Source organism: Gobio gobio, assembly GCF_949357685.1.
Source record: "Gobio gobio genome assembly, chromosome: 8".
Lineage (NCBI taxonomy): Eukaryota > Metazoa > Chordata > Actinopteri > Cypriniformes > Gobionidae > Gobio > Gobio gobio.
The window spans coordinates 41,273,295-41,299,349 of NC_137114.1; the positions used below are offsets into that span (position 1 = coordinate 41,273,295).

At 37.6% G+C, this 26,055-nt stretch overlaps 1 protein-coding gene across 2 annotated transcripts in view; it reads right to left on the reverse strand.

The window, feature by feature from the left end:
• Positions 1–26,055, reverse strand: part of zbtb16b (zinc finger and BTB domain containing 16b) — a 79,366-nt gene that overhangs the window by 29,572 nt on the left and 23,739 nt on the right. For both annotated transcript variants that reach the window (XR_013816944.1, XM_079822617.1), the window contains exons 3-4: positions 22,727–22,824; positions 9,838–9,924 (exon numbers count right to left, since the gene is read on the reverse strand). Coding sequence is in view for 1 of the 2 variants with exons in the window: in XM_079822617.1 (XP_079678743.1) it covers positions 9,838–9,924; positions 22,727–22,824 (185 nt within the window). In the remaining variant the exon portion in view is untranslated. The remainder of the gene's footprint in view (positions 1–9,837; positions 9,925–22,726; positions 22,825–26,055) is intronic.

Genomic DNA, 26,055 nt, shown 5'->3' on the forward strand with positions numbered 1-26,055 from the left:
AGGAATTAGTCACTGTGTGATGAAGGGGCATGCTGGGATATCTGCACCACCACTGAGACAATCAGTCTTATCGTAGCCGGTGGGGGGTGCAACCTGTTTGGTTGCGGTCACCGTGATTTTGCCAAGTGAGACATGTTCCTGGGTCAACATATTTTGTTGATCCTGGAACAACACTCTAGTATGAAAATGCAGTACCCTAACCCTAAATCTAACCCTACACAATTGTAAGTTATCCCTAAAATCAGGGGGAAATGACAGGCGAATAACACTGATGTAGAAGCACCTAACCCTGGTTGTAAGCCTAAACTTGACACAAACTGCAAACTTGTCCCTCAAATCTGATTGGTTGATTGGAATGTTGTTCCATGATCAACAAAGATGTTGAACCTGGTGAAACGGTTATACGGTTGGGTCATGGTAGAAAGAAGGTGGTCTGTATCAATGAATATAACATCAATATTGGCACAAAATCAGTCATTTCAGTTTATAAGGCCACACACAAACATGTGATAACTTTAGCATCATTTCGATGCCATGGATACTGTTTGGTCTTAGATATTTTTCAGCAAGTCAGCGAACTCAAGAACTGAATCCGTCTGATAAATGAACAAATCATTCAGGTTGTGTGAACTATGGGTGCTTCTCAGTTCGTATTTGTGCATCCTCGCGTCTCAGCTCCACCCCAGTAGGATGCGAGGGAAGGCTGCAAGGAAAGAAAATTAGGACGGAGGAATCGAAGGAAAGCTTATTTATGTATTGGAATATTCTTGATCACTCGAGCGTCACTTCACAGCGTCATCAGCTGCGCTCAAGGGATCTGCCCTTAAGGGATCTGCCCTTGTGTTGTTGAAGTTTGGTTATTTAAGAAATTCATAAATAATAATAATAATAATAATAAAGCAAGATGCCCTGTTGAAATATGGTCGTAAACTGCAACGTAAAGCATAAATTTAAATTATTGAGACATACGTGAAGGGAGAATTTATTCATGCATCAGGCTTCTCGACAAGAAAGACTTCTGCATTTGACACACCTGTGCATCCTCACTCATGACTCCTCTGGAAGCTTCCTCACTCCTCACTCCTCGTTCCTCGCGGTGCAATTCGAGAATTGAGATGTCCTTCAAGATGGCTAACTTTGATCGCTTTCCGGGTCACAGGGTGGAGGACGGAGGAGCGAGGAAACGAGGAAGCATCAATTTGAGTATTGAGAAGCAGCCTATATCAACTGATTCATTGAAAAGATTCAACTCAGAAGATTGATTTGCTCACCAATCAGACATGGACCAATTTTATGATTATTTTACTCAAAAATAACAGAGCCCCGTACATAACACGCTGCTTTCAGACTGATTTGATTCTTGTGTTCTCAATCTCAACGATTCAGTCACTTACCAACTCAATGGTGGGGAAGATTTTCAGTGAATTACAAATTAATTTCAGTTTGTTCTTCCCACAAATATATAACTTTTTAGTCATATGAATTCTCTCCTGCAGTCATAATGCTGTTTTCATAATGGTGCTTTTGTGCCCAAATGAAGGTTAAAAGCTCCAATTAGTGTTGCTTTCGTCAATGAAAATGATGACTAAATAATCGTCGTCAACGAACCTTTATCACATGACTAAAACGTGACGAGACACAACTTAAATGCTGGTCATGTGACGATGACTATGTATAACAATATTGTTGACGAATAAAAACGAGACTAGATGTGGTTTACAAAATTAAAACTATGCTACAATGTCTCTTCATTTTCGTTGACCAAAACGAGACGAGACGTTATAACGTTATTTTGTCTCGTTTAGTCTCACTTTAGGGGCTGCATCAGGTTGCACTGCACAGACGCAGGCGACGTCAGTTCCTCAAGCCCTACTCGCGACATTATTTAGAAGATACAGCTGCGGTGAGTTAGCATAAACGACAACAAAGAAAGTTAAATCTGACACAAGAAAGGGACCGACGGCCGGCCAGCCAGGGTTCGTCTTTGGGAGAAAAAGAAGAAACGACATTTGGAAAAACTTTCATAACATAGTGGGAAAAAAACGGAAAAAGATGGGGAGAAACGCGGCCACAAAAACACAGGAAAAAACACCACGAACCTTAAGAAGACATCTAACATGTTTGGTTGGTAAAATAAATATGTTGTAAATTCAAATCAGAGCGTCTTCCGTGTCTGGAATGGATACGTTCTTGAGTCTATAAGGTAACAAAAATATAATAAGACCTTGTTTGATATGGGTTTGGCTATAAAAGAAAATGTTGGTTTCGTCTATACTACTAGGTACTTATACTATATTGACTGGGTTAAATAGAATTGCATTACTAAAAAGAGACTAAAATACAATTTTCATAGACTAAATGTCATCAGTTTTCGCCGACTAAAACTAGACGAAAATAGTCATGGATAATTCTGACTAAAATAAGACTAAAATGCTCAGACTTTTAGTCGACCGAAACTTGACTAGACTAAAAAGAGTATGAACGTGACTTAAACTAATAAAAACTAAAATGACAGCTTGACACAAAGACTAGACTAAAACTCAAATTAAAACAGGCCGCCAAAAACAACACTAGCTCCAATCTTTCCATTACATGGAAAAGAGCGACCAGGATATTCTTCAAAAATTCCCATTTCGCAGTCCTCGGAAGAAAGAAGGTCATCCGCGCTTGGAACGAGCCGTGGCGTGCATGTGTCCAAGGAAAACAAATGCGTTATCATATGGAGCCGCTGTAAATGATTCCTTTAAAATGTATCAGAGGCACATGAGCTCGAATGTATTTGACTAAATATAACCCGGTCATTCCAGACAGATTGATGTGTGGGGATGACTGACACATACGCTATACCTCAGATGACCCCTGCGATTCACTCGGCTGCAAAGTGAGAGGCAGACGGGCCAATCTAGCAAAGTAAGGAACGGTCTGCTTAATAATTAACGCAACAAGAGATACATTGCTCTTGTTTAACCACTGTTTATTCTGTGGGCCAGATCGCTGAAGTCACAACGTGTTCCCGGTGAGTAATTCCACTGTGCCCTCACCCTCACTGTAAATGCAAGTCACTTCCTGTGCAGCGTGATGGAAGAGTTTTAGGAAATCTGACGTCATAAGCACATAAGACAGATGGACGAGCGGTCGTCCCTTAGGCCAAAATCGTTTAAAGGCAAATCGCTTCTATTCCGGTCTCAAATAAAACCCCTTTAATAACATTTGATTTCTGCTCTGCGAAGGATGCGATAAAGCGTTTCTCCGTCGGGAGGGGAGAAGAGGAAAAGAAAGCTGTGATGTGCTGGCCTGCTTTTCCAGCCTGCCCGCCAGTGCATCGGTCCTGAGACACAAGTGAGTTTTATTTTAGGAGGCTTTTAAGTAGGTCAGCTCTCTAGTAGGTCTCGTCTATGACAGCACAGCGGCTGAGTGTAAACAACAGCACATGATGTTGTTTGTCTCTCGCTCTGCCCTGGCACCAAATGCCACCAGCTTCCCCTTTCAGCCGGCCCCTGTCCCACGGGTCTTCCCACAATCCTCTTTTCCATTTGCAACCCTAAAAACCTCAAAGAACCAGGCCGTTCACCTCTGACATTCTCACATGTGCTGGCATTTGAGGACAAACGTCCTGCTTAAAGGCTGACACAGAATTAACACTCAAATGCATGTAAAAACAGCACAAAGTTACTCACCAGTTGGCGTCTTTGTGCTGTGAGGAACTGACAAGAGTGATTCCAATCAAAGACATAAAAAAACAATAAGGATGCAGAATATATCAGTAGTACTATATAGGTTATCTGCCAATATAAGAGATTATTTTGATTTATTGTATCATATTATTTTCACCTTTAAATCTAACACTGTTAACCTTTAAATATACTAATAATTGAATGACAGCAATAAATAATAATTTTTTTAACTGTATATTATTTGCATATGTGCATAAATATGCATCAGTTCACTTGTAACTGATTTTAGTGTTTTAATTTGTAATGTATTTAGAAAATAGTATAATATTGGACACTTATTTATTAGTTATTGGCAATAAAATGAAGAAGAAAAAAAAGAATGAAAAGGATCAGTATTTACTCCCCATTCATTTATTTTTTACATTAGTGGAAAATTAAGCATCAGAAGTTTTTAGATGACATCCTACGTCATACATCGTGTCAGGGGCGCGATAATTGCCATAATTCGATTTGCGTAGGCCGTCGGCCGGAAGCTAGTTATTTTAGTTTATAAAGTTTAACCCCCTCAAGTCGGCGGTCACGCCAGCGCGATTTGCTCTCTTTTTTTCTTATCAGTGCCAAAGAGACTCAAATAACTGTCGTTTTTTATCATTCATGCAAGTGTTATACATCATTATATTCTGTTAAGTTTCTATTTTTTTGTGTGTATAATTACACTTTTGCCATTAATATGTTTATGAGCAACTGAAAAAAGCACAAATGTCAGAACATGTCAAAACTTCTAAAGGGTCCCAAAACAGCTCAGACTCCTAGGGGTTAAAATATGGATATTTTTCTTACAAAAACCCATCGCTTTGCTTCAGAAGGCTTTTATTAACCCCCTGGAGTCGTATGGATTACTTTATTGACTGTCACAGTGTGTCACGGTTTGTTTCATGTTCATGTTCTTATTTTGTCATGTTCACTGTCAAGTTTCCTGGTTGTCATGTGATTCCCATGCCCTCATGTGATCTTGTGTCATGTTGTCATTGGTTCAATGTCTTGATTGTTCACAGGTATCCCTTGTCTTACTCATTAGTCCTTGTGTATTTAAGCCCTCATGTTTGCCATGTGTCCTTGTCGAGTATTGAGTGTTACCTGTAACCACTGTTGGTGAGTTCTCGGTTTAAGTCAAGTCAGTTCAAGCCAAGTCTGTTCAAGCCAAGTCTGTTCAAGCCAAGTGTGTTCAAGCCAAGTGTGTTCAAGCCAAGTGTGTTCAAGCCAAGTGTGTTCAAGCCAAGTGTGTTCAAGCCAAGTGTGTTCAAGTGAATTCAGTTCAAGCCAAGTGTGTTCAAGCCAAGTGTGTTCAAGCCAAGTGTGTTCAAACCAAGTGTGTTCAAGCCAAGTGTGTTCAAGCCAAGTCTGTTCAAGCCAAGTCTGTTCAAGCCAAGTCTGTTCAAGCCAAGTCAACTCAAGCGGAGTCTGTTCAAGTCAAGTCTGTTCAAGTCAGTTCAAGCCAAGTCAGTTCAAGCCAAGTCAGTTCAAGCCAAGTCTGTTCAAGCCAAGTCTGTTCAAGTCAAGTCAAGTCCGTTCAAGCCAAGTCCGTTCAAGCCAAGTCAGTTTAAGTCAAGTCTGTTCAAGCCAAGTCTGTTCAAGTCAAGCCAAGTCTGTTCAAGCCAAGTCCGTTCAAGCCAAGTCTGTTCAAGCCAAGTCCATTCAAGCCAAGTCAGTTCAAGCCAAGTCCGTTCAAGCCAAGTCCGTTCAAGCCAAGTCCGTTCAAGCCAAGTCCGTTCAAGCCAAGTCTGTTCAAGCCAAGCCAAGTCCATTCAAGCCAAGTCTGTTCAAGCCAAGTGTGTTCAAGCCAAGTCCGTTCAAGCCAAGTCTGTTCAAGCCAAGTCCATTCAAGCCAAGTCCGTTCAAGCCAAGTCAGTTCAAGCCAAGTCCGTTCAAGCCAAGTCCGTTCAAGCCAAGTCCGTTCAAGTCAAGCCAAGTTCATTCAAGCCAAGTCTGTTCAAGCCAAGTCCGTTCAAGCCAAGTCAGTTCAAGCCAAGTCCGTTCAAGCCAAGTCAGTTCAAATCACCATTGATTTTGTATATGTTCATAATTTAAACAAACTGCACATGGGTTCTGCAAGCTTGCCTCCAGTGGACTTTGTTACAATGACGGATGGATGCACTTTTTGGGCTTCAAAATCAGGACCGTTCACTGCCATTATAAAGCTGGGAAGAGCAATGATATTTTTTAATATAACTACGATTGTGTTCGTCTAAAAGAAGAATGTCATATACACCTAGGATGGCTTGAAGGTGAGTAAATAAAGGGATGGCATTTTTGGATGAACTATCCCTTTAATGCAGTGAAAAGAATCGTCTGCTTCAAATGGAAATAAGGCCCTAGTTTTTCTTCACCTTTTGCATCTTCATTCAGGAAGGCTATCATAGCATATTGTGCAGAAATGTAAAATTCTTGCTTGGCTAAGTCCAGAAAATGTAAAATGTATGCAAGTGATGACAACACTTCAGTCTGAATGAGTGATGGCTGGAGCCCAGCAGTAAAAAGGTTGCTCAAAATGGATGAGCAATGTCCTCCCCTCCTCTCAGCTAAATGTGCTGCCAAATTGAAACAGAGAGCGGGATGTTTACAAGTTTGGGAGAGAAGGTATAAAATTCTGGGCATCGTTAACACCACCTCTATGTCGACATGCATTAAGAATTTATACAGTGTGTGCCACAGCGAGTTACAGTTACATGCCAACGTTTTAGAGAGGGTTATCGTCTTTCTCCCTGAGGAACACAGGCGACAGATATTGCACCCTCATTGTAGTAGCATCGATGTACACTACTGTAAAAATAATAGAAACATACAACAGAATCCAACAGAAATCCAGAGATGATATGAGCTGGCTGCCATGGAAACATTTAGCACCTAAAATCCACGCAGATGACAAAAGTATGGCACCTTGTTTTAATTAGGACTCAACCTTTATATAGACTCAACATGTGGATCATTAGCCCCATGAAACGCTTTTATACCCAGAGAGCAAATTAATTAGTGCAGTCTGGAATACCTATGACAGACTGTATCCTCTGATGGCAGTCTCATATGCCAATAAGTAACAAAAGTACAGGTAGAAATTATGGTTCTATGGGGTAGAGTGAGCTGTTATTGGACTAAACTCCCCCCAAAAGTGTTTGGACACTTAAGGCCCCGATATATAGCCTGGCTCCACCCTCCTACGTACTTCAGCTCAATTTTCATTTTCCTTCAGTACTCCGTCTGAGATTGCGAAATATTCTATGGTTTTCTCCGGTCAAATTTTAACCGGTTTATGATTTTAACCGATGTGTGACCAGTAGAAGATCGATATGTAACGGCATGACCTTTTGGCTGAATTAAAAGAACTATATTTTTGCAGTAAAGTCAAGTAGATTGTATGTTTTTTTTACATTTTGAGTGTACTACTATTTGTTATATGTTAAATTCATGTTTATAAAAAAGGCGCTGCAGACCGTGACGTCATATCACGACCGTTCACGACCGTTGCAGTGTCTGAAGTTCGCATGAAGACATTTTCAGTCTAGTGTGACCGCGGCTTTATAAATATTTCAGCAGTGCTATACTGTTAGCGGCTACTCTGTAAATATGTGCTGCATGCTTTCCTCTCAATAACAAAATAAACACAATGTCATGAAAAAATGACAGCATCACTGTCAATAGATTGCTTTAAAAGCAAGTTGCTTCACAGTATTACATAAAAAAATAACAAGGTGTCAGTATCCTTTTCAAAAGGAATTACAACTTCAGTTTCTACCATAAAGCAGCTCTCCAGTGTGTTCATGCTTTTTACTCGTGTCTGAACTCGATGGACTGCACAGAAGAATTGAATTCAAAGAAGGCGGAGCCACACCTACCTATTACATAATCACCATGGACCAATGGTAGTTTGAAGGTGTTTACCAGCCAGAGCAAACTTTTCCAGAAAGTTCACTGTTTCAACTTCATTTTGACCTGACTTTGTTTGAAATGACATCACACCAATTAATTCATTGATTTCAAGTGTATAAAAAAAAAATATGTTATAATGTTTTTCAGAGCTAACTTCACATTACTTACAGTATGGCTTTTTTAATCATTTAACATCTTTTTTGAATGTTTTGATTGAAAAGTGTGCTTGAGTTATCTTTCTGTTAAATAAATGCCACTTGGTTGTTAGTTATTTAAAGGTAGTATAGGCAATTTTCAAAGCGTCTAGAAATAGCAAGCTAGCTTTGAAAGCATGAGATCCAACCAACCATGTGAGTTTTCAAAGCGTCACGAGACGAGAGACGGAGAGACGTCTCAAATAACATAACATTACCATAATAATGAACATAAACAACTGACCTGTACCATTTGACTGCTGCAGATTCATATCGGTGTTGATAGTGTTGCCACTTAAACGCATAAATTTATGAACTGCTCCGAGTATAACGTCACAGGTTTCCATCTCTTCCAAATTACAGTAGTTATGGCGTGAACGTGGCATAAGCTTGTTGTTTTGGTCCAGGAGGAACTGTAAAAGGCGGCTGCTGTTTGTTTGCGGCGCTCTGTGACTGACGTCTGTCTAACTCTGTATAGCATGAAACGCCATAATGACATTTGATGTCTGCGCGAGCAGGTGCGCAGAGGTATGAAAATACGTACATTGACAGGCAGGTAGGACATTGTACGGTCCAAATGCAATGATTGAACCAACATTTTATGGTCCTACACCTTCCACAGACGATATATACATATAAATACATTTAGACCACTTAACTTAGTGATTGCTATCAGGATGTGAAGAGACTTTCAACCAGCATAAAAAAATAAATAAAGGAAATCACGTACACTATCGACCAGCATAACAAAAAAAAATTCTGAAACAAATCACCTACCCTGCCTTTAAGCAGTGACATTTAGACATTTTAAATCGTGGCTTAGTTCTTTCTGGGACATTTGTGGCACTTTATTCATTTTTTATTGATATAAATAGTGCAGCGAGGACAAGAAAAGATGCGGGAATGGGATCAGGAAATGTCACTAGCTGCACTCAAACTGGCAATTCAAATGACTATGGCTGTTAAACCACAAAAGTGACCCCGACACACACACAGAATGTATAATTACACATCAATCACATATTCTATTCGCGTCTGAATAACTTTCTGTGAGGAAGAGACTGAAATTTATGCCGTTATTCCCTCCAGTGAGCTGATAACTCGAGAACTGGATAATTGATTCAGTGAGCTGAAGTCATGAACGAATCAGTTCAATCAATAAATGAATCATTCAGCCTGATTTGTGGCTCATTCATTCAGTCCAACTGGATCAAAAGAATGATTTGTTCAGATGATTCTTGAGTTCAATTCGCTGAATCAAAGATCCAGTTGCAATGGTTCTCGAGTTAACAGCTCACTGGTGGGGAGGATGGCTTGGATCATTTCTGGCTGTTCCTCACACAGCGCTATCATATGGCTTCTGAAGAGAAGGTAAAAAATAACAGGGTAAGTAAATAATGACAGATTGTTCATTTTCATTAGACTAGTTGTACGCCTATGAACACGCTTCAATGTGTCCTGACAGAGTACACTCAGGTATGCAGCGGCAAAAACAAGTTTACACTCAATACATCATCCCATGCCAACCCCTATCAGAGCACACTATTTACCTCACCTAAAAAATGATTATTAAAATGTATGTAGTACAACTGAAACCCAACCTTGCAGTCATCAGATGTCAGTAAATATGAATATTTGACAGGAGGGTGGCAGCTGAGCGCTGTTGGCGTGTTAATGAACGTGCCAGAGCGCCGATGACTCACAGGCTCTGGTAACTCAGTACAGTCGCTCTAACAAATGTACGTGCCATGTTTAGACAAAGTGATGGAGATTGGTGAAACATGGCACTACTGCTGTGCCAATGCGGTGTGCCGCCCTGCCCTGTAACAGCACATATTATTGGCTGAAATTTTAGAGGGCACCGAAACCTTCCATGCTGAATTATAGAAGACCATCAGAATGGAGTTTTGATAGGGTCATAAACATGATTGCTTCTGGTACATGCATGACGCATCTCCACTTAACTGGTGTTTTTTTTTCCATTGTGTTGAACTAGTTTTATTTAAAGAAGTGGCTTGTGGTTAGATGAGGCAAGACGCTCGTACCTGTGTGAGTCTGTCGATGGGCTTCCAGGGCATCTTCCTTGGAAAATTGAGCTCCACACTGATCACATACTAGTGCTTTTGGTCCAGCTGGAAGGAAGAAGAATACAATAAAAGTAATCAGTTGACCAATAGCTTTATTACGGACGGCAACATTACACTGTGTCATTTTAGCAGGGCTCGACAATAAGGTCTGCCCGATGGCCCGGGGCCAGCGTGAAAGATATTCGGGCCAGTTGACGGATCTGTCACTTGCCCGATCGGGCCAGGGATGAATCTTCAAGGAAAGTTGATAATTTGCTCATTTTTAAGCCTTGCCCATTTAAATATCCAAGCGCACGAAAGTACCCATGTCTCACAGCGTCCGAATACTCTTTCACGTCTTCCTGAGCTTGAATGGACATATTCACACAAAATGATGTCAAAGTGCCCGTCTTGTCGAGTGTCATTGTAAACATAATCGGTTAAACATTAAACGTAAGCATTAAACGTTAATGTGAGAAAAGATGCATGTGTAACAGTATATTGGATCCGTGCAGCTCTTAAAGTGACAGCAGCATAATATTCCTGCTGCTGTCTGTTTTTATATGTTAATCAAATCAAAGGAAAAAAATTAAACATTTCCTTATTTATACAGCGAAGACCCATGCAGTGATATTTTACATTTGATTGCTATTTCTGTAACTGAAAATCTAGTTTAGTCCTACGTGAAAAACCTGAAAATAATTGTTTATTTCATTTGCATATGTTTTTTCTGTTGTATTTATTTGATTATTTGTTCTTATTTTATTACTGACTGTCTGTAACATTTAACAAATTACATGAGTTAGGCTAGTAGTCTTTGGAGTCATAACCTTATTTATTAAGGTTACATGGATCAAGTAAAAATTAACTATATATAGTAATATAGTATAGTATTGCACATATGTTTAAGTTGTTTAATTTTGTTCCTATTATATATTTCTATTTGGCTTTAATTTTTTTTAAGTTTTAGTCATTTTATTACTTAACCTTAAACTTATTATTTTTAAGTTTAAGTGTTTTATCTAATAGTCAACACTGACATGGTTGAAGTGATAGTCTGACCTTCACTGATATAAATATTGCTCATAATTCATATCAAATCTGCTCAAGAAAATCTTCAAAGGTGTATCTAGCATGCAAGTTTTTTCTTTCCACATTTATCATCACATATGTGAAATATTCCTCCAATTAAGCCATTAAGAACAACGTATTACATTATAAACTTGCACAGTGAACAAATGTTCTGGTACATGGCAGTAGGGTTGATCTGAAAATCAAACCATAAAATAAACTGAAAAGAAAACAGAAACGATGCCAAAGGCTGATATTGTGTTATTTCAAAGTATGAGTTGTTTATGACATTAAACATCATTCACCCCCCCCCCACCCCCACCCCACACACAAACACACACACACACATCAACAGGGTAACATACTGTCCCTTGACAGAATCAAAGAGATGTTCTTATCTACAAGAGCTGGCAGCTTTCTCTTGTCTTGTCTTGATAAAAGACCAAAAACCATAAGCTGAGGCAGAACAGACAGCAACATGTCCTGAAGGATATTAAAGCGCTTTGTATCTTCAGACTGATTTATGATGTACAATGAGTCTCTTCTTACAAACAAAACACTATATCCATTTATTATGTGTTGGTAGAGATAACAGTAATAAATGATAATCATATAATAGGGAGGGTCATATCAGGTTGACGCACCCTCAGGCAGGCTCATGTCTACCTGTAAAAGCAGATGATTTTGATCAACCATAATTTATTTATCAACACTAAGGTTGGTTTCTTCAGGGTGAATCTCACAACGCCTGTCAAGCCTGTTATATTGCATTACAATACTCCCATTCAAAAGTTTGGGGTCAGTCAGATGCAAGTCTCTTTTGCTCATCAAATCTGCATTTATGTGATCAAAAAACATACAAACAGAATTATTGTGAAATATTACTACAAGTTAAAAGGTCTGTTTTCTATTTCAATATACTTTAAAATTTAATTTAGTCCTGTGTATTTTCAGCAGCCATTATTTCAGTCCTCAGTATGAACAGAAAGGTTAAAAGAAAGGCATTTATTTGAAATATAAATATTTTGTAATTTACATGCGCAATTTAAAGATGTAAAAAAATACTTATATATATTTATTAGGGCTGTCAAAAGATTAATCGCGATTAATCGCATCTAAAATAAAAGTTTGTGTTTACATAATATATGTGTGTGTACTCTGTTAATTACTATTTATATATAAATACACACACATTCATGTATATATTTAAGAAATATTTGCATGTATATACTGTATATACATTTATATAATCTATAATATATATAAATATAAATGTTTTATATATAAAAATATTTTTTTTCTTCTTAAATATATACATGCTTGTGTGTGTATTTATATATAAATAATAATTAACAGAGTACACACACATATATTATGTAAACACAAACTTTTATTTTGGATGCGATTAATCGCGATTAATCTTTTGACAGCCCTAATATATATATATATATATATATATATATATATATATATATATATATATATATATATATATACACACACATATACATACATACATACATATACACACACGCACATATACATATATATATATACATATACATATACATATACATATATATATATATACACAATATAATATAATAATATAAATACAATATAAATAAATATTCACATTTCCCCACCAATTCTAATTGGTAATGCATGTGTCACTTTTGAATTTGTTCATAATTTTCTTTACTATGACTCTCATTATTCTAATTACTGTATTACAGAAGATCCACTTGTCTGGGCAATGGAGGCCGTGAATCATGTACAGTACAACCATTATGCATAAATAGTATACTTTCATTTGCACATTACGTTAATGAGATTGGGAATTTTTCACATTATGATAATAAGAATGGGCGAGGGCTGCTTAATTATCATGAAAATAATGTCACAATGCAAAAAATCGTAAAAATTGGCGATGCAAAAACCACCCCATTAAGACATCATTAAACACATGAATCACCTTCACAGATGGTAATACATATACAAGGTGTTTAAACGTGTACGCGCGCACACACACAAAGAAAGAAAAGAATCATTTAACCCAGTTGCAACCACCGATCCTTAATAACTGGACTAAATAACTGTTCTGATGGCCATCAACCGCCTGAGGGAATCCATCTATTATTAGTATTAGATCCACCTGTGGAGCCGCTGGCCCATTATGAAGTAGGCCAGGATGTTTCCATCACTTTAGAAACACTCTCAATAAACCACACACACTCACCGAACAAGGAGAAATGGCCGGCTGACGGTGCTTTTCCTGAACAATTCATGAGGGACAAGACCTCAAAAAGAGAAGTGAACAATGCCTTCCATTCAGCACATATGGCTTGGACACAACATCTACAACCAGTGCTTGAAGTTGAAGTTTTCTTGCGTAGCACTACTTCTTACTTTTATAAGGGGACAGATCAATTGACTGTGCAATATGACTGTGACTGAAGCCCAGTTGTTTAATTAAGGGGTGTGCAAATCACTGGAGGTGCGTTCACCAGAGTGGTCCAAAAGCCTTGGTTATACTTTCGTCAAGCGAAATGGGGTCTCGCATTTTTGCCGCGCGTACGCGTCAAGTATAAACAAGGCTTTAAGATTTGCACAAGCCGTTCCTATGCGATGCTGATGATAAAATGTGCGACCCATTTGAGTTCTATTGAGAATTTAGTAAAACACTATGGAGAAAGTCGAACATGATCTAAAACAGCCACTAAAATGACTGATGAAAAGAGGGAAAAACAACATCATCCTGCAAGCTTTTTAAACTCATGATGACCACATTTACTAGAATTGACCACGTTCTATTGTATTTATTGTGGTAAATTTTGACTAGTTGTAGAATGTATAATAGATAATCAGTTAATAGATAATCAGGGAAAAGATTTTTATGTACATTACACCTGTGGCATGTTGTAGCTATAGTTTTCTAACTGTGTTGCTATTTTTCATAACAAATGCTATAGATTAAACAAAAGAAAGAAAAAAGTTAACATTGGCCTGCATGGTAATCAGTCCCTCCAGAAAAACGCGATTATGCGATCACATGATTTAATGCATAATCAGCCAAAGTCCGCATTTTTATGCAGGGGGCCACATTTTTTCAAATATGCCGCACTTTCGCCACGTAAATTGCCTATTTCCGAGTGCAAAATATGCGGGGCTAGCATGATTTCATAATCCCCACATTTTCGTTGCAAAAAAGTCATATATATTAGCAGAAAGTTGAAAAATTTTCGTTTACGTCACACAAGGCATTTCCCCCTATTGCCATGGGAACGTTTTGAAGTGACGTAATTACCCGACGCGAACGTCATCGAAAAGCTGCAAACCCCGTGGTGAAACCATAGCTATCAGAGAAACCATGATGAAGCACGCAAATTCCCATTTGCCAAAAAAAAAATAACAGCAAAAGACCGCGCAAAGCAGTTTCCCGGTGTGTTGACCGATTTCAAAACACAGCATCCTGAAGCTTCGAAGCGTTATGAATCAGTGAGTCGATTCAGTGGTTTGGATCGCCAAAGTCTCGTATTTCAGCAGTTTGACACGCGATCCGAATCATGATTCGACTCGCTGATTCATAACGGTTCGAAGCTTCATGATGCTGTGTTTTGAAATCGGTCATAACTATACAAGTCGTTATTTAGGTTTTTTTTCCGCACAAAAACTATTCTCGTCACTTCATAAAGTTATTGTAGACCCTCTGTAGTGAGATGGACTTTGTAACAACGTCTTTAGTACCTTTTAAGGGTCTTGAGAGAGCACAGTGCATTGTGCGAATAGAGGCCTTTCTGAGCCATCGGATTTCAACTAAAATATCTACATTTGTGTTCCGAAGATGAACGGAGGTCTTATGGGTGTTCAACGACATGAGGGGAAGTCATTAATGACAGAATTTACATTTTTGGGTGAACTAACCCTTTAAGAGATTTCACTTTGTGCATTGGAAGCATTCAAATGTCTGTTTTGTATAGCTACCACTGTAAAACAGGAAGTTATTTATACATTTTTTCAGAAGTTGTAGCATATTCCTTCTGTAAAGCTACAGAACTTGTTTGACTCAATGTTTTGTAAATTTAAGCCCTGTGTTTATTAAGGTCTTCAATAAAACAAGATGAGAACTTAAATATTCCCAGCACTTTCTGTGATGTAGTGCTTTTTTTCTCTTTTTCATCAAACCGCAATTTTTGCAAGTTCCCGCAATTTTAGCGCTAAATTTGCATAAATATCCCGCAGTTTCCATAGCATTTTTTAAGAAAACGTGCCGCATAATCAAGGATTTTTGCCCGCAACAATCACAAAAAAAGCCGCATTTTTCTGGAAGGACTTGGTAATGAGGAGCCGTCAATGGTCTTGCTTTGTAAATAAACCTAGCCTGACAAGCCAGAACCACATCAAGATGTTGGGTCTGGGAACTCACCATTGGCAGGGCTCAATCAGAGCGGCGGGATAAACAGCTGTCTTTCAGATTCCCTCTGCACACAATAGGATAGCGCTACAACCAACCAGAGCAACAAAGAAGGTGAAGCGGAGCTAGTTGATAGATGCAACTTTCGCCATATCCAGTCGGCAAAACTCTGAACACATCTTCCTTTTTTAAGAATGACTTCAGTGCCGTTCTTTTCTCAAAAGAAGCTTAACGGCAAGTCTTCCAAAGTCGTGGCCAAAGCCGCTGTTGGCCAGCTTCTTTGTTTACGAGAAGCCCGCGGAACCACCGCAACTCTGCCATCATTATGTTAAGCCCGCCTACCGACTCTATACACGATGTGATTGGCCTGACCAGAGTTAGTTTTTTCAAGCTCGCAAGCCAACGGAGAGTTGCGAGACGCCCTGGCTGCAAATTACATTTGCTGCCGCTAGGGTGTGTCTAGATTTCTATGCTAAAATAAACCCGTATTGTAACAAATGCTATAGTTAAACAATTACAAAAACTATATATTGGTTTTAAGGCTGAGTACAAGTTAGAAAGAGCTTTAAAATATGGACTTTCTTGAATTATTGACTAAACAATCCCCCTATCACCACGGCCCGCCCCCTTTGGTGAGTACCGGCACTTTATTTTTTCCACTTCAAGCACTGTCTCCAACTATGGGTTCAACCATTTCCTGCAAACTTTGTATCTCAGACTCACAGGGGGAACAAAAAAAATCAATAAAATCCAAATGTATAATGACCATCGGCTCATCGAGTATCTATTTTCACTCAGCTGGCCCGAAATGGCTTTATTATGACTCATTAAAGCACCCACAAGCTTGGTGAAGTCAGCCAGCTAGCGCCTAAAATTAGCCTCTTTCCACAAACACTTTCTTCTCATTCCTTCTGGACGACAACCAAAGCCCTTTAAAGTTTAAAAATGCACTCATTTACAGAATCATTACAAACCACGCTCAAAAATACTTTGATGGTGTGACTCATCAGCGCCAGCGTAAATTACGCCTGTGAGAACCCTTCAGATGAGCGTGAATGAAAACGCTCCGTGTTTTCAGTTTTTTATTGTCTTATTAGTGAAGAAGGATAGCTACTCTTCAGGTCTTGCTTTGAAACGCCTCTTCAATTCGAGTGAGCTATCTACCTAGACAGCATTTTGGGGAATCATGCATCATTTCAGCACGTCTTATTTGTTCTGTTGTGATGCTGACAGGCAAGGTGAGGCTAGATATGCCCCGTCGCACATGTTTCCAAACGCTCAGCACACATTTAGAAAGCACGAAGCAGATCCTACATTCAATAGGCTTGTGTTCTGTTTCAGACGGCACATTGTGCACTGTACTGCCCATGATAAACAGCCCGAACAGCCTCCAGACTGGCTGCAATCACCCTCCATCAAAACACTTTGCCTGGCATACAAAAATAAGATTCAATCTCGTGCTGAATACCAAATTAGAGCATTAGAAAACAAGGGCTTCTGCTACTTGGCAACCGTTGGGATGTAAAGCAGCAAAATCCAATGACGGGCCAGAAGATCTAGGGCTTTGATGAGCTATAAAGACTGAATTAGATTTTTACTTTTATTTCCCCTCCATTTCACTGGCTTGCAAATTAAAGACTCGAGTTAACAATCATAAATTGTAAGGGTTTGGGACGTCAACACTGAAATAACGTTATTTATCTAGTCATTTGTGAGAGTCGGTCGAATAATAGGTCACAATGGAAAACAATCATTAAATGATGGAGGCGCAAAATGTCAATATATTAAAGCAGTTCTATATATAAACACAGCCGGGTGGTTTAATGCTTATTAAAAACAACCTTCTGTCAATCTCTGTGACAAAGTACAAAGAAAGGTAATTTATTAGTGTGCTGACATCTGCAGGTCTGTGAGGTATGAGTGGTTAAATCCCCCTGATAGAAGCCTGAACAGAATGCACTTCCCATGAATAAGGTATCAAATACTGTCGGAAACTCTTACAAAAGTTTGTTTTTCCAACAAATAAGTCAACAAAAAAGGCTTCCTAACCATGGTAAAAAAAATAAAAATAATAATAATAATACAATATAAATTACAATAATTATTATTTTATTTAAACTTTATTTTCTGAGGTTTGCCATTTTAATTACAACATTTTTGTAGATTTTAATTGTTGGATAATGTGAATAATAATAATAATAAAAAATACATTATAAATTACAATAATTAATTAATTAATTAATTAATTATATAAACTATTTTCTACGAGGTTTGACATTTTTGTAGACTTGAATTGTTGGATGATGATGATGATAATAATAATAATAATAATAATAATAATAATAATAATAATAATAATAATAATAATAATATATTAATATAAATGACAATAAATATTATTATATATGTATTTATATAAACTTTATTTTCTATGAGGTTTGCAATTGTATTTATAAAAGTTTTGTAGACTTTAATTATTGGATAATAATAATAATAACGATAATAATATAAATTACAATGATTATTATTTTATTTATTTGTATAAACTATTTTCTATGAGGTTTGCAATATTAATTATAACATTTCTGTAGATTTTAATTATTGGATGATGATAATAATAATAATAATAATAATAATAATAATACAATATAAATTACAATAATTATTATTTATTTATTTGTATAAACTATTTTCTATGAGGTTTGCAATATTAATTATAACATTTCTGTAGATTTTAATTATTGGATGATGATGATAATAATAATAATAATAATAATAATAATAATAATAATAATAATAATAATACAATATAAATTATAATAACAACTTTATTATAAACTTTATATTCTATTAGGTATTATTTTCTATAATTTGTCAACCCTGTTATCAATATCTAAGATGATTTTCTAGCAATAAGCATTCAACATCAAAATTAAATTTATACAATGTATTGAAATAAAATAAATAAAATAGATAAATATATACATAAACAGATACAACTTTAAAAATTCCATACAAATACAGTATATTATATATAAATACATTATTCCTGTAAAATACAGTAACAGGGTTGAAAATCTAGCCTACATTTGTGTTAAATTTAAGGAAATTAAGTCATTTATTAACATTAAATTAAGTTATTTACCTGGGTGTCACGATTTTGAGGAATGTTACTACTAAATATTACATTTTATGGTGAATAAAATGAGTAAATACTTAAAATGAATAATCAATTAAATAATTGATTTAATATGAATTTAACATATGTCAAAATTACAACTATTTTGTCGATTTTCATTATTGGATAGGAGTCTTGAAATCCTCATTTTAAGGGAGAGGATGTAGACATTATTATTTTTCATGCATTTCTAGAATATACTAAGTGACAGCACTGCATACTTTATTGATGGAAAGTGCCAGAAACTGTCATGGCGGCAAATGTACTGTACATGCCCTCAGACGTAACCTTTCAACAGTCCGACCACAGTGCAGACGTCTGCTCCATCCTCCCGAGTCTGCCTCTATGGGCCTGCAGTCAACATTTCTGTTTTCTTTCTGCATTTTTGTTTTATTTAGGACTCCGCCAGCGTCCTCCCTCCACCCCAGAGCTCACGCTATTTCGGAGAGCAGTGGCTTGGAGAGCAGTCAAGTTTGATTAATTTTGGGATTTGGGTACAGTATGTTCCTGGACACACATCTGCGAGCAATCATAAATGCTCCAGAATGCTGGCAGAACATCCAGACCTGCCGGCAGCTGATGATGTCATCAGTGCGAGGGAAGAGCTGGCGTGTGGCCAGGCACAGAGTGCAGGGCTTCTCCCAGACAGGGAGAGAAAGACAGAGAAAAAAAGAGAAAGAGGCATTAAGAGAAAACATCTTGACAGGGCTTTTGAGCCTGAACGCCGCACATGATGAAGATTCGCTCTCATTCGTGTCGTGCGTGAACAGGTGCGCCGGCGGATTACGAGCAGATTAAATGTGGGAGTAACTGAATATTGTTGCCAGTGTTTATTGATTTATAACAGATTAGGAGGGTTGGATTTGGGGGATGAAATAATACACCTTTTGAGAGAGCAAGACATATAAAGAGAGGACATCTTTCAGCTCATTTGGAGAAGAGCACTGTCAGAATCTTGACAAAAAAACGTGAGCTGAGAAAGTCAAGTGGGCTTCAAACCCTCCAGAGAGACGACTATAGACTTAATCAGACAGATGGACACACACACACACACACACACACACACACACACACACACACACACACACACACACACACACACACACACACACACACACACACACACACACACACACACACACACACACACACACACACACACACACACACACACACACACACACAGAGAGGTTGGTTCTGCTAAGTGAGGACATGCCAAAGGCGTAATGGTTTTTATACTGTACAAGCTGTACATTCTATCCCCTTACACCACCCCTAACCCTAAACCTACCCATCACAGGAAACATTCTGCATTTTTACTTTTTTAAGCTATTTTAAATATGAGGACAAATGAAATGTCCTCATATTTCATGTTTACGTCGTAATACCAGTGTAATAACATTACAAATGTGTCATTATACAAATTTGTGTCCTCATAAATCACAAACACACACACACGCATGCGCGCACACACACACACACACACACACACACACACACACACACACACACACACACACACACACACACACACACACACACACACACACACACACACACACACACACACACACACACACACAACGCACACACACAGCTGCCAGTTTGAGTGTATTTCCCCTCCACTTGAAACAGGACATTCCCCTCTAAAGCACACTTTAGTGTGGGCAACTACTGAATTCAATAAGCATCAATCACGTTCTAGGATTCCTGATACTGAACTCAGAGCCTTGGCTTGAAGGAGGAGGTTTGAATCCTGCCTGCAACCTGTTTCAATGTCATTCCTCCATTTTACCCCCAAAAATGTCCCTTCTCTGCAATCATTAAGGTGAAGAAAACGCTTCCGGATATTGTTCATCAATCACTGAACAAATAGTAATGGGCTGATATATATAGTCCAGGCTGATTTTTTTTGTCTGATATTTTAATGTTGTCGTTTTGTGAGTAAATATTCTGTTAGATAAGTGTTAAATATTGTGTTAAATAATATTCTTTTATTGTTGGCTTATACTGTATATTGTCCAGGCTGATTTATTGGCTGATATTTTATTTATTTATTTGAGTAAATTTTGTGTTTAATAAGTGTTATTTTATTGTTGGCTTATATATTGTCCAAGCTGATTTATTGGCTGAGATTTTTTTTTTTTTTTTTAAAGATTCTGAGCAAATATTGCATTAAATAAGTGTTCTTTTATTGTTGGCTTATATATTGTCTAGGCTGATTTATTGGCAGATATAAAATAAATTAAAAAAAATTACATTTTGTGTTTAATAAGTGTTCTTTTATTGTTGGCATATATATTGTTCAGGCTGATTTATTGGCTGATATTTTATTTATTTATTTATTTTTTCTGAGCAAATATTGCATTAAATAAGTGTTTTTATTGTTGGCATATTTATTGTGCAGGCTGATTTATTGGCATATTTTTTTTTTTAAAGTGAGCAAGTATTGCGTTAAATAAGTGTTCTTTTATTGTTGGCATATTTATTGTGCAGGCTGATTTATTGGCATATTTTTTTTTTTTTAAGTGAGCAAGTATTGCGTTAAATAAGTGTTCTTTTATTGTTGGCATATTTATTGTGCAGGCTGATTTATTGGCAGATATAAAAACATTTTAGTACATTTTGTGTTTAATAAGTGTTCTTTTATTGTTGGCATAATTATTGTTCAGGCTGATTTATTGGCAGATCATTTTATTTATTTACTTATTTGAGTAAATATTGCGTTAAATAATTGTGTTTTTTTATTGTTGGCATATATACTTGTGCAGGCTAATTTATTGGCAGATATTTAAAAAAAAGAAAGAGTAAATTCTGTGTTTAATAAGTGTTCTTTTATTGTTGGCATATATATTGTCCAAGCTCATTTATTGGCTGATATAATATATATATATATATATTTTTTTTTCTGAGCAAATATTGCATTAAATAAGTGTTTTTATTGTTGGCATATTTATTGTGCAGGCTGATTTATTGCCATATATATATATTTTTAAGTGAGCAGATATTGCGTTAAATAGTTATTTTATTGTTGGCATATGTATATTTGTGCAGGCTAATTTATTGGCAGATATTTAAAAAGAAGAAAGAAGAAATTTTGTGTTTAATAAGTGTAATAAGTTGGCTTATATATTGTCTAAGCTGATTTATTGGCTGATATTTTATTTATTTATTTATTTGAGTAAATATTGCATTAAATAAGTGATATTTAAATGTTTTTCAGAGTAAAAGTTATTTTAATAAGCGTTCTTTTAATGATGGAATTTTTATGTGCATCCAATTTGCTAGAATGTAATCATATTGTTAAAATTAGCCTGTATCATATATAAAGTGGAGTCAAATTTTCACTAAAATAGTTTCAAAATTAACAACAACGTTTAACAAACAAAAATAAGTTGTATTAAATAGCAGCATTTTCACTAGTAGCATTTTTTTTTAATGAAAAACAAATGTTGGTACACCACAAAAACACTCTGTAAAGCAAAGACTGAAAGGGAAAGATCTTAAAAAAGGAGCTACAATAAAAAAAAAACAGGATGACAGCTGGACAACATAAGCCAAAAACACAGAGTTCCAGCACTAAACTTCATTTTGCAGTCTGCGTCTGGTCTACTGTTATGCAACAGACCCTTTTGATAACCAAAACCTGACGGCAAAAGTTTGAACATAATAGCACACGTCGGCAAGAAACAATACCACACGCTTACATAACATGTAACAGCATCATTTCAACATGATCGCTTAATCATGGGTTTAGATGTGTATAAACAACTGGATCCGTCCCCTCCCTTAAGCGTGTTTCTGTCCTACACCTCCTCATTACAATGAGAAAAAAACAAGCTGGCAAGATTCACTGTACATACTGTACTAATAATATGGCAAAGCGCCCAGACTGGATCTCTGCCAGGCTTGAAATGTAACAGTTGAGACACATATGAGACTGGAAAGGGAAGTGGGAAGACGGGGATAACCAAACACTGCGTCACCAATAGAAGTGCAATGTTCCATCTGTTAGAGCAGGTTAAGCGTGCGGTACATGGTGGACAAACACAGGGCAACAGGGGGCTGACACTTGTTGCCCAACAGCGATCACGTATCACTTGTGCAATAACACTGTAACCCATGTTTTCATCCTTATCGGGACTTCATTTGTTTGTGATCACGGTGTTTCTGGGATGGGGGGGGGGGGGGGGGGGGGTGTTTACCTGAATGAGACAGCATGTGCATCCTCAGTCGTAAACTGTCCAGGAACTGCTTTCCACAGAACTCACAGCCAAAGGTCTTCACTCCACCGTGCAGCTTCCTGTGGATTCAACACATATTGAGAGATCAAACAAGTGTAGCGACACACAGACACTACACACTTTGACCGTAACACTTTGAAAAGGGGCAGAGCCGAATATTTTCTTGACCTTGATGTCAAATTGAACAGGAAAACCAAGAAAATGGCATCAGTGATTGGACTAAACGAGTTTGTTAGAGAAATAGGGCCAGATTTACTAACTCTTTTGCCGTTATAATTAACTACTGTCAGGATTTACTAAAGACACGCAGTGAAAAAAGGCGTGGACCTTAGGAGTTTTCTCTTTCAGATGCAAAGTTTAAGGCAGGAGAGTATTTAAATGAATCACCAATATTGGTCTTATTGGTTTATTCAAAGGAACACTTCACTTTTTTTGAAAATAGGCTAATTTTCCAACTCCCCCTAGAGTTTAAACAGTTTTACCGTTTTCGAATCCATTCAGCCGATCTCCGGGTCTGGCGGTAGCTCTTTTAGCATAGCTTAGCATAGATAATTGAATCTGATTAGACCGTTAGCATCTCGCTCAAAAAACTGACCAAAGCGTTTCAAAAATGTTTTGCCCATTTAAAACTTGACTCTTCTGTAGTTACATCATGTACTAAGACCGACGGAAAATGAAAAGTTGCGATTAGTTGCCGACATGGCTAGGAACTATACTCTCATTCCTGCCTTATAATCAAGGAACTTTGCTGCCGTACCATGGATGCAGCTGCGCAATGATATTACACAGCGCCTGAAAATTCATTCAGTGTTAGTACACGATGTAACTACAGGAGAGTAGGCTTGCTACGATAGTCGGTGTTGCCGGTGTTACCGGTGTCCAGACTCAACACCGGTTACATCACTTGCCCACCGTGGCACCGCCCACCGTCTTTTAGATTTTTTTATAGTAATAAAATAATTTAGTTCAGTTAGAGAACAGACAATACAAATAAAAACTGAACGTATCTGCTTAATAAAGCAGGATCCGACAGTGAGTCTCGGCAGGAGTCATTCATCAGATTTAAGAGTGAGGAGCTGACTGAGATGATCGCGGAAAATTTGGTTTCAAAGCGAAACGTAAAAGCGCCTATTTAAGGGAGTTTGTCATTTGTTTTGTTGTTGTGTTTTTCATTAAAAATAATAGGCTAATGAACCCACAATTCAAGCAACCCGCAGCCGAATTGGCGCTAATTCAAAACTGAAAGTAAAATGTGCACGGCCGCACAGAGCGCGCATTGTTTACTTTGGCCTGGCTCCGCAGTGCGAGCCTCCGCGCTCCGCGCATTTATTTTTTGCCGCGCGCACCCTCACGCTCGTGCGGGCGCGTCGTATAAACAAGGGGACGAACTGTTATTCATTCATGGCGTGCATCTCAATCATAGACTGATCAATGCTTGATCAGTGCCCTGACTACTGAACTAGGGAACTGATTGAGACACACCCATGGCCTCACAGAGCGCGCATTTACAGATGAGCTGTCATTCACGGTGTGTGCGCACTGGCGCGTTTTCAGTTCAGAGCGGTCGTGTGCATGTTACTTTAGATTTAAAAGCCTCCGCCGGTGATACTGGTATTACCGGTGTTGTCACACATCAATTAACCGGTGGGAAAATTTCCTCACCGTCACATCCCTACAGGAGAGTCAAGTTTTAAATAGGAAAAATATCTAAACTCTTTGGTCATTTTTGAGCGAGATGCTAACGGTCTAATCAGATTCAATGATCTATGCTAAGCTATGCTAAAAGTGCTACCGCCAGACCCGAAGATCGGCTGAATGGATTCGAAAACGGTAAAACTCAACTGTTTAACTCTAGGATAGTTGCAAAAAGAGCCTATTTAAAAAAAAGTGGCGAGCTCCTTCAAAGGAATTAAATTATTAAATGATTAAAAGGGATTTAAGGAATTAAGGAAAAAGAAACAAGAACGGTAAAAGTTCCAGTTCTATTGTAGTTATGAAGTAAACGATTTGCAATTAATATTTGTTTTTAAATATGCACACATTCATTCATATTTTCGTCTGCCTAATTTGTAAAAATGCAAAGCGTTCCTTGTCACGTCAAATTCAGTTATGATTGACGTAAATAATGTCATTTTCAATTCAAAATGGTGAAATTTAATTTCAGTAGTTTGTATCACGTGATATTACTGTTGGTCGCTGGATGTTTTTGTTATAAAACAGTTGTCAAATATTCAATGTTTAGCTACTTGCCACTTACAACGCACACTCACTGGTACAACTAAAGTGTTGCGTAAAATTCGCACTAACAGTAATCCCCGCCTTCTTTGATTCAATTGGCCATCTCACTCATTCTGACAGTGATATTTTACTTTTGTCATCCTAGCAACAAACAGAGCGGTGTGTAATGCATTACTTGTCTGGCTATCAACAGACCAAGCTCAAGTTAAGATTGAACATTGGTCTGTGGAGTCTGCTCTGTATTTTCTCCTGCACAAGAGGCGTGATAAACGAGCATAAATTAAATGATTCTGTACGCAATTGGATAGTTCTTCACCCAATCAGACCACAAGAGGCGTGATCAACGATGCAACGAACCATCGCTTCTCTATCCGTCAACGTGTTAAAACCCGCCAATAGCGCGCCAGGTGGATAAGCCAATCTGTGATTAGTTCTCGCAAAAGTGTAACAGAAGCAGTAGAAATGTATGTACAGGTTTCCAGACTGAGTTGCAGGGCGAAATCAAATCGCCGGCAGATCAGGCTGGGTTTACCCAGTCTAATGCATTACAGCAGAGCAACATCAAGAATATCAAAAATTGGGGGGACAATTTGGCCATTTCGAATTATTCGGGGGGACTTGATCCCCTTAATGTGGTTATGGCCCTGAGATAATTGTTGCATGCATAATTATTAAGCTTGATGCTCTGATCATAGATCATGCACCACATCAATCTTAATAATTAATAATTCTTCACCTTAATTCCTAATTTTTTTGCCATTAACGTGTCTTTCTTCTTGGCCTGTTTTTGTATGACCCTGCTGAACCTATGAGCATTTCACTGTCCAATGGTCACATGTTTATTTTGTAATTTCTAGTATTGCATTAGTGTTGCATCCTTCTCATGAGCATTTAATCATTTTTGACTTTTTGGTGTGAGTAAAATCTCTTTTTTGGCCCACTTACAAATGATTAAATACAAAATTCAAAGAAATTTGGAATTGGTAAAATGTGCTTGGAAACAAATTATGATCAGAATATCAACTTGCATGATATTTTTGCACACACACACA